Consider the following 9291-nt stretch of genomic DNA (forward strand, 5'->3'; position numbering starts at 1 on the left):
CAACTTTCCTGGCTGATGTCAAAGAGTCCTAAAATGCCCCAATGGCTCTATTTCTCTTCTCACTATAAATAGACTCATTTCTAGACTCAATTTAATTATTGAGATATTACAAGTGTTCTAAGCATTTATACTCTTCATCATTTTCAAAACACTTCTGCATACACATTGAGCCAAATTTGTGATTATCTTCATTACTGTGTTTGCGTCTCTATTCATGTTCTTACATTGTATGTCATCATCTAAGAGAGAGTTGTTCTTTGTTCTTACACTTTCAAAAACCTTCCATTGTATTGAGGTGAGGTTGGCATCGGTATTGTAAACAACCCGGTATAGGTGAGATTGACACTTCAACAATTAGAGTGAGGTTGATAGTCCTTGTGAGAAACTACTGTAAGAGGTTTGGGTAAGACCTTGGTCAAAATTCCCTGGATGCGCAAAGGTGGATCGAGTCCATAACTTGATCTAGTATTAGAACTTAAAGCTAATCTGATCTTCTAATCACATAACTTGATATGCTAGATTTGAAAACCAAGGACGTAGGTTACTTTAGTTTCACATAACCTTGTGAAATCGAGATTTTGCATCCCTATAACCATAAACCCCTCTACGTTTGTGCTTACTTGATTATTTACATTGGTTTCATCTCTTTATTGCATGAATGTTTCACTAAGTTGCTAGAAATAGATAGTTAAGTTTTAAATTCTGCAATTAGCTTTAAATTTCCAATTCACCCCCTTCTTGGAAACATATCTTTGGCTAACAATTGGTATAAGAGCCAGTTGATCATATTTAAATATATTTTACAATCTAGAGTATGACGTTTCCAAGTACTTCGCAAAATAGCATGCGAGAAGGTTTCAACACAACTAGGGCTCCTTTTTTCAATGGTGTAGACTTTCCTTATTGGAAAATTAAGATGAAAACTTATCTTTAATATATTGATTATGAATTATGCATATTTTTTGTGATGGACCTAATGTCCCTAAGCATATAGTGAATGATAAGGAAAAAGTAAAAGAATACAAAGATTTTGATGAAAATGACAAGAAAATGCTATAAAAAATTATAAGGCTAAGGTATGCTCTCATTTGTAGTTTAGATAGAGATATTTAAAAAAATATTGAGCAAGCTACTTCAGCCCATAATATGTGGAAAATGCTAAAAGTTATTCATCAAGGGACTAGCTCTATGAAAGAAACTAAAATTCAAATTTTGTTTACTCAATATGAAAAATTCAAAATGTATGCAAATGAAACTATTGCTATTATGTATACTCACTTCACTTCTATTACTAATGGCTTAAACTATCTTGGCATGGTACTCACTGAAAATTTGATGGTTAGCAAAATTTTAGGAACATTAACCAAAATCTATCAAACGAAAGCGGTATCCATTCAATAAGACAGAGATCTCAACAACTTACCATTGGAGGAACTCACTGGCTCACTCATGAACGATGAAAAGTTTTTGAACGCTAGTCAAGAAGAATAGGAAGTTGAGAAAAAGAAAAAGACAATTGCCTTCAAATCCAACTCACGTGATAATGATGAGGATATGATTAGTGACATAGAGGATATGACTCTCTTCTATGAAGTACAAAAGGTTCATGAAGTTTAAGAAGAGCTATGGTAAGAAGTATTTCAAAGGAAGTGACTCAAACGAGAAAAGAAGCAAAGAAGAACTACCTATTTGCTTTGTATGCAAGAAACCCAGTCACATGGAAATGCATTTTCCTTCAAGGAAGAAGAATTGGTGAAAAGCAATGATGGCTGAAATGATCAATAGTGATGAGGAAGATTCTGACAAGGAAGAAGAAAATGAAGTAGCCAACATGTGCATGATGGCCATTGATAATGAGGAAGGTACAATTGACCATAAAATTGGTAGTGATAATCATAATGATATTATTGAGATGCCTTATGATGAACTATCAAATTCTTTTGATGAGTTACTTGATGACTTTGAAAAGTTGCTTGCTAGGGACTTAATCCAAAAATAAAAAATCATCTTGTTATTAAATGAGATTAATGCTTTGAAAATTAAGGAAAAATAACTTCTAATTTAAGTGCATTTCATGAATTATTCTTTATGTTAAAAATAAATCATTGATTTAAAAGCTAAGGTGGATGACCAAACTAATGCAGTGTATACATTTACTAAAGGTAAGGAAACTTTTGAATTAATGCTTCGAAGTCAAAGTTATGTTTTCCAAAAGTTGTCTACGACATAACCCTAGCATCAAACAAAAATATCGTAGAAACTACTTTGTTGAAGTACCTAGTTCATCAACTTGCACTTATTGTAATCAAGATGGTCACACTAAATCCTATTGCCATATGAAGAAAGCTACATACATCAGATGGGTTCCAAGGAGTTTAAAAGCTAACATGAAAAGATCCAAAATCATGTGGGTGCCAAAAATCAAGAACTAATTTTCTTTTGTAGGTATTAAAAATGAAGAACCAAAACCAATGGTTCTTGGATAGTGGTTGTTCAAAGCACATGACCGGTGATCCCTTAAGATTTTCAAGCTTCAAGAATAATGAAAGTGGTTTTGTCACCTTTTGAGACAATTCAAAAGGATGATTCTTGGGCATGGGAAATATTAATAATGAATTCTCTCCTAAAATTGAGAATGTGTTACTTGTTGATAATCTCAAGCATAAGTTTGTTAGTATGAGTCAATTATGTGATAAAGGTTTTCGTGTTGTGTTTGAATCCTCAAAATGTTCCATAGAAAGCATTTCAAATAATGACGTTGTATTTCTCGGAGAAAGGAAGGATAATGTCTATACTATTAATTTATATTCTTTTGATCACTCAAGAGAATGTCTTTCTGCTATAAGTGATAATTCTTGGTTATGGCATAGAAGACTAGGTCATGCAAGCATGAAATTTATTTCAAAATTAGCTAGAAAAGACCTTGTTTTAGGCTTGCCCCCTATCTCCTTTGTAAAAGATAAGATGTGTGATACATGCCAACTAGGAAAGAAAATCAAAACATCTTTTCATTCCAAGAAAGAACTTCTAAACCCTTGGAGTTACTTGATGTAGATCTTTTTGGTCATACTAGGATTGCAAGTTTAGGAGGTAAGCATTATGCATTTGTCATTGTTGTCGATTTTTCAAGATAAACATGGGTTTTGTTTCTAACTTTTAAAAATGATGTCTTGCAAACCTTTGTTAAATTTTGTAAAAATGTGCAAATTGAAAAAGGCTATACCATCACTTCTATTAGAAGTGATCATGGTGGTGATTTTGACAATAATTCAGTTGAATATTTTGCAATGAAAATGGTTTAAATCATAACTTTTCGGCTCCTAGAACTCCTCAACAAAATAGTGTCGTACAGAGCAATAATAGAATTATTCCAGAAATTTCTAAGTCAATGCTCAATCAAAACACTTTGCCAAAATAATTTTGGGTTGAGGCCATCAATACCATATGTTATATTCAAAGTAGAGTTTTAATTAGATCTTAAATGGATAAAACTCCTTATGAACTTTGGAGAGGCAGAAAACCCAATATTAGTTACTGTCGAATTTTTGGTTGCAAATGTTTTATTTTGAATACCAAAGATAACTTAGGAAAGTTTGATACAAAATCGTATATCGACATTTTTATTAGTTATTCAACCATTGGCAAAGCATATTGTGTTTTTAATAAAAGAACAAATGTGGTAGAAGAATCAATACATGTTGCATTTGATGAGACTAACTTGCCTACAAGAAAAGAAAATGGAGATGATAATGTTGTAGGTTTGGAAGATGAAGTTCAAAAGCTCAATCTTGAATAAACTTCCAAATCTCCTTCTCAATCCTCAAAAGAGGAGACATCCATATAAAAGATAAATGAAATCAAAGGAACACATTCTAACCTTCCTTTAGAGTGGAAATACTAAAATGCTCATCCTTAAGACCTAATTCTAGGTGACACTCTCAAGGTGTCACAACTAGAGCCTCCCATAGGAATATATGTAGTAAGGCATTTATTTCTCAAATTAAACCTAAAAACTTCAAGGAAGTTGAACATGATGAGTTTTGGATATTGGCTATGCAACAAGAAATTAATCAATTTGAAAGAAATGATGTTTGGGAGTTAGTTCCAAAACCAACACATCAATCAGTTATTGGAACGAAAAGGGTTTTAGAAATAAGGTAGATGAGCATGGGGTCATTGTGCATAACAAGGCTCTATTAGTGGCCCAAGGTTACAATCAAGAAAGAATTGATCGTGTGGAAACCTTTGTCCCAGTAGTAAGATTAGAGTCCATTAGAATCTTACTAGCTTTTGCATGCCACAAGAACTTTTTCTGGTATCAAATGGATGTTAAAAGAGCATTTTTAAATGGTTACATTTTAGAAGAGGTTTATATCTCTCAACCCCCCTAGTTTTCAAAATCACAAACACCCTAACCATGTTTTAAAATTGAAAAATGTTATGTATGGTTTAAAGCATGCTCCTAGAGCTTGGTATGATAGGCTAAACACTTTCCTATTTCAAATGGTTTTTCAATGGGTAAAGCGAATAATACACTTTTCATTCAAAGAAAAGCCAAAGACATCATTATAGTACCAGTCTATGTTGACGATATTATCACTACAACAAGTTTCACTTTTAATCACTACTACAAAATACCCTTTACGGGACACTTTTTTAGGACACGTACATAAATGCAAGTCCTTAAAAATATTTATGAAGTTTTTAGGACACTCATTGAGAGTCCTGAAAAAACGCAATTTAGGACTCGCAATGAGTGTTCTAAAAGAAAATGCGAGTCCTAAAAAAATCTGGGCTATAAAAATAAGTGTTTTACTTAATATTTTTAAGGACTTGCTTTGGGAGACCTTAATATTCTTTTAGGACTCGCAATGAGTGTCCTAAAAAAATCTGCGAGTCCTAAAAAATCTGGGCTAAAAAAAAAGTGTCTTACTTAATAATTTTAATGGCTTTTTTTGGGAGTCCTTAATATTTTTTTAGGACTCCCAAAGCAAGTCCTTAAATATTTTATGTAAAACTCTCAAAAACATCCATATATTTGGAAATTATTATAGGGTTACATATACTTAAAACACTATACACATTTGGGTTTTATTACGCAAAACCCACAGAAACCACAAGGAGATGAACGACTGAACAGCTAAACGGCATGACCAAGGCTGAACGGCTAAAGGAGATGAACGGCGCTCGACGGCAGTGACGTTCCAGCATTCTCGATGGCGTCGACTGTGGTTCCAGTGTTCCAGCACTCACAACAGCGCACTACCGCGGCTCCAGCAGTCACGGCGGCGCAAGTCTCGGCTCCAGCAGGCTCTCCGGCGGTGCTGGTTGCTCACGGTTCCAGCCGTGGGTTCAGGTATATATATTGCGAGTCACTCTCTCTCTCTCCCTTTCTGGTTTGGCTCTCAATCTCTCATGCTCTCTCAGCTGTGGACTAAGGCTCGATGAAAAAGGGACAAGCAGGGGCTAAGGTCAACAATGAAGGGATATCGACAGAGCTCTAATGGCGAGGGCTTGAATGGCGCAGGCGAGGGTCGACTGTGTCTTCATTGAAGAGGTCGAACATGTAAGTTTTTTCCTCAGCCTTTTTCTTTTAAATATCTGGGTTCAAAATGGAGATATGTAATATGATATTTGGGTATATATTTTTTGTTTTGAGATCTCTGTATATATTTGGGTTTAAAACTGGGTTCAAAACTGAGATTTGAATTGTGGGATTAATCATTTTCCTTAGTTTGTTCTTATGTGAGATCTAATGGCTAGAAACTGATCATCATCTTCAAAATTGAGGTATTGTAGCACTACTTGTTACCTCAAGATGCCTAATTTATCTGCTATGACCTTCATTGAATTAATGTGTTAGATTGATTTTTTTGAATCGACAAGTTCTGGTTTGGGAGCACGAGGTGTCTATATTTGATTTAAAGTATATATTGTTTGAATGATTAGATGCATGATCCATCTCTTATTGTTTAATTTTGATTATTGTATATAGATTATTGGTAGTACTCCACAGGTTTATTTATTCGGAATGTTGAAGAGGATTTTCCAAATTGTTTGGCTTTGAGACTAATTCTCAATACTTGGTTCTATATAAGAATTGAGTGACCAGAAAAGCAAAAATGAGTGTCCTTTTAGGAGTAATGTATAAAGATGATATATAAGTATTTCGTGATAAATACATGAGTATTTATTGTCATCTTTCTTTTAGTCTTGCTTTTGGTGGTGTTGGGGATGATTGCAATAGAGATACCAATCTTTATATACAATATATAATAAAAGCAAATGACTCAACTATTAGTTATATCTAACAACTAAAATTTTATCTCTTCATGTATTTTCATGTATTTAACAGAGGAAACAAAAAAGTAAGATTGTTTCTCTATATAAGCTATCTAGCTACCAATCTTCTTGACTGATTTGTAGATTGCTAGAGAGACAATTAGCTTTAAATCCATGTTGAGGTCATTTTCAATATTTTACTATTTGGTACCTCAAACTTATGAGTTTTATACAAAGGTTTTGAAAGATTATTGATTAAGCCCGTTTTGAATGTAAGATTTTTTATATATATAAATAAGTGACTTTTGTGGTGTGATGAGACTTGAGTTTAATAGGCAGAGACCATCAGATCTCTCCAGCTACCATTCTTCATGACTGGTTAGTAGATTGCCTTAGAGAGAGACAATACTTAATTGTTTCAGAATATGTCTAATAAAATTGCAAAAATAAATAAAAGGATTAAATGAGAATAAAATCCATCATAACAAACTACCAATAAACTTCTGATTAATAATTTTAATGGAAGCATCTCAAAGATACAAAGATTTTTTACCCTAAACTAAAATTCTGAGAGAGATTTTTGTAATCTGCAACTTAATCTGCTCCTAACTAAAGAATATTTTACACTCGAGTGAGTAGGACTAAGTTGGAACAAGATAATGTGCATCAAATTCATTCTGCTGCTCCCTGATCCAAACCAACAAAAAAAATAGTGCAAGGAACACAATGGGTAGAGCCAAAACCAACTTTAATGATATCTTTGGGCGAGTTTTTTGAATAATGAACTGAGGCTGAGTTTGAATTTGAGCTTGAGCTTGAGTTTCAACTTGGGCTAGAGCTAGAGCTTGAGTTTCAGCTTGAGCTTGAACTTGAGCTTCAGTCTTGTAATCCTGAAATAACTTATCATATTCTTGCTCCCCAAATAACTTATCCCATATTTGCTCTTTTTCTTATCTTAAGTTCTTTCAACATTGAACAATTTTATCATATTGTTTTAATTCCAGGGACAAATAAGATTTGGTGGTTGAACATTTGAAGAATCTTTTCCTAGTTGAGCTTAATATCAGAAGTAGGAAATGGTTAACAGGTTTGTTCAATGCTTTCATACTTTGAAGACCATTTCGAGCACAAGACGATTACGAGATTCTCACACTTGTTTGTCTATTTCTTTGAACAGATATGGAGTGTTTTGATTTAGAGAAAATATCATGTTGCAGTGGATAGATGGGTTCAAGCATTTATTTGCTTCCCTATTGCGGTCCTTTGATCTCGACTTGTTAAACCAATCAAGAAACCTACACGATCCTGCAGTTCTAGCAGAGGAGACAGTGTGTATGATTCTGAATCAATGAATATTCTTTGCTTATTTTAGATAGAATTTAAAGTATGGAATAATTGGAAATTCTTTGCCTATTTCTGACTATGACTAAATTTAAAGTTACTGCTGCTATCCAACCTTTTCATAGGACACTATAAAACCTGTCTATTGAACATTGGGCTTCCTTGTATGCAGTTAGCGTAAGCGAACTTGAAGCACTTTATGAACTTTTTAAGAAGATCAGTAGTGTTGTGATTGATGATGGATTAATCAACAAGGTTTGTTATCTTTCTATTCTTTGAGCTAGTTTTTATCCTCTGCATGAATCTTAGTTTGACTTCAACTTAATTAATCCAAATGATGATGATGATGTGTGCATTGTTTTTTTTTTTTTTTAGCTATTATTTTATTTTATTTTTATTGTCGGCTAGGTGTATTATTGTCATCCATAAAGTTGGATCAATAGAAAGTAAAAATTGTATTTATAAGTTTGAATTATAATATATTTATAATTAAAGAATTTTTTTATAATGTGCAGGTCTATATTGAGATGCATTTCTTTGGCGCAATACTAGACAACATTGACAGTTGAAGTTTTTAGAATAAAAAATATATTTCACTAACATTGGATACATTTCTTGTTTATTATTTGATGATGATAAAATTTGATTGTAGTATAAACTATCATGTAATATGATTTTGTAAGCCGAGTAGACTAAATACTGAAATTATATTTTTGAGTAATTAATAAAAAATTATTTTGTTGTATTTTCTTTTGAAATTTTAGAAATCTAACATATATAATACATTTTGGACACTCAAATGGATATATTTTTTCTAAATCAAAATAAAAATTGTAGCTGCATTTTAAAAAAAAAAAATACTTTTAATGACATGCAAAGAGAGTCCTAAAATATTACTTAAAGGCACTCAACAAGATTTTTTAGGACTCGCAATGCGAGTCCTACAAAAATTCTTTTAAGACTCGCAAAGCGAGTCCTAAAAACTTAATTAAAGGCACTTAACCAGATTTTTTAGGACTCGCCAAAATCATTCTTTTAGGACTCGCAAAGCGAGTCCTAAAAAACCTTAGTTTTTAAGGCTCTCAAATAGAGGACTCGCAGTGCGAGCCTAAAAATTTTTTTAGGACTCGCAATGCTAGTCCTAAAAAACCCTTTTTGTAGTAGTGAATGACTCTCTATAATGACTTACACCAATGTTGTAAGACATTAAAAGTAATCAGGGATATTTCAAGTCTAAGGGTGTAAGTCATCAAAAGTTCTTGTTTATGACTAAGTGTGTAAGTCATTAAAAGTAGTGGGAGACGTTATTTAGAATAAATTAAAAAATCGAAATAAAATAATTAAATATATATAAGTTTGACAATGGGAGGCTACTAACGTCTTCCCAGGGAAGACGTGGACACTTCCAATGTCTCCCATGGGAAGACGTGAAGACTTCCAACGTCTTCCCTGGGAAGACGTGCAGACTTCCAACGTCTCCATTGGGAAGACGTGCCACATCAGACGTCTTCCCAGGAGAGACGTTGGAAGTCTGCACATCTTCCCAGGAAAGACGTTGGAAGTTTGCACATGTCTTCCCAGGGGAGACGTTAGAGGCCTCCCTTGTATATAACTTACTCCCTTCTTCTTCCCCGAGCCACACGAACCAGAGGCGGAAACAGGCGATTT

General features: G+C 33.4%; 1 protein-coding gene across 3 annotated transcripts; it reads left to right on the forward strand.

Moving 5' to 3' along the window:
• The first annotated feature begins 5085 nt into the window (after window positions 1-5085).
• On the forward strand, window positions 5086-8368 carry LOC133801760 (calcineurin B-like protein 3). Of its 3 annotated transcripts, none has more exons than XR_009876951.1 (6): window positions 5086-5356; window positions 5428-5566; window positions 7287-7369; window positions 7460-7614; window positions 7796-7878; window positions 8139-8368. XR_009876951.1 is itself a non-coding variant. In XM_062240014.1 (4 exons), the coding sequence occupies exons 2-4, from the start codon at window positions 7491-7493 to the stop codon at window positions 8190-8192; spliced, it is 261 nt and encodes an 86-aa protein (XP_062095998.1). In that variant the 5' UTR covers window positions 6364-7369; window positions 7460-7490; the 3' UTR covers window positions 8193-8368. The 3 variants fall into 3 exon arrangements, 1 of the variants encoding a protein (XP_062095998.1); XR_009876952.1 differs by having other exon boundaries at window positions 5440-5566; XM_062240014.1 differs by lacking the exons at window positions 5086-5356; window positions 5428-5566 and having other exon boundaries at window positions 6364-7369.
• The last annotated feature ends 923 nt before the right edge of the window (window positions 8369-9291 follow it).

This window comes from Humulus lupulus, chromosome 9 (assembly GCF_963169125.1).
Source record: "Humulus lupulus chromosome 9, drHumLupu1.1, whole genome shotgun sequence".
In the NCBI taxonomy this organism is placed as follows: domain Eukaryota; kingdom Viridiplantae; phylum Streptophyta; class Magnoliopsida; order Rosales; family Cannabaceae; genus Humulus; species Humulus lupulus.

Excerpts from the sequence above, each read along its gene's own strand:
- LOC133801760 (XM_062240014.1), top strand. The coding sequence starts at position 7,491 with ATGTTGCAGTGGATAGATGGGTTCAAGCATTTATTTGCTTCCCTATTG. Across the intron at positions 7,615-7,795 it reads TCTAGCAGAGGAGACAGTGT|TTAGCGTAAGCGAACTTGAA; the intron begins GTATGATTCTGA and ends CCTTGTATGCAG. Across the intron at positions 7,879-8,138 it reads ATGATGGATTAATCAACAAG|GTCTATATTGAGATGCATTT; the intron begins GTTTGTTATCTT and ends TATAATGTGCAG.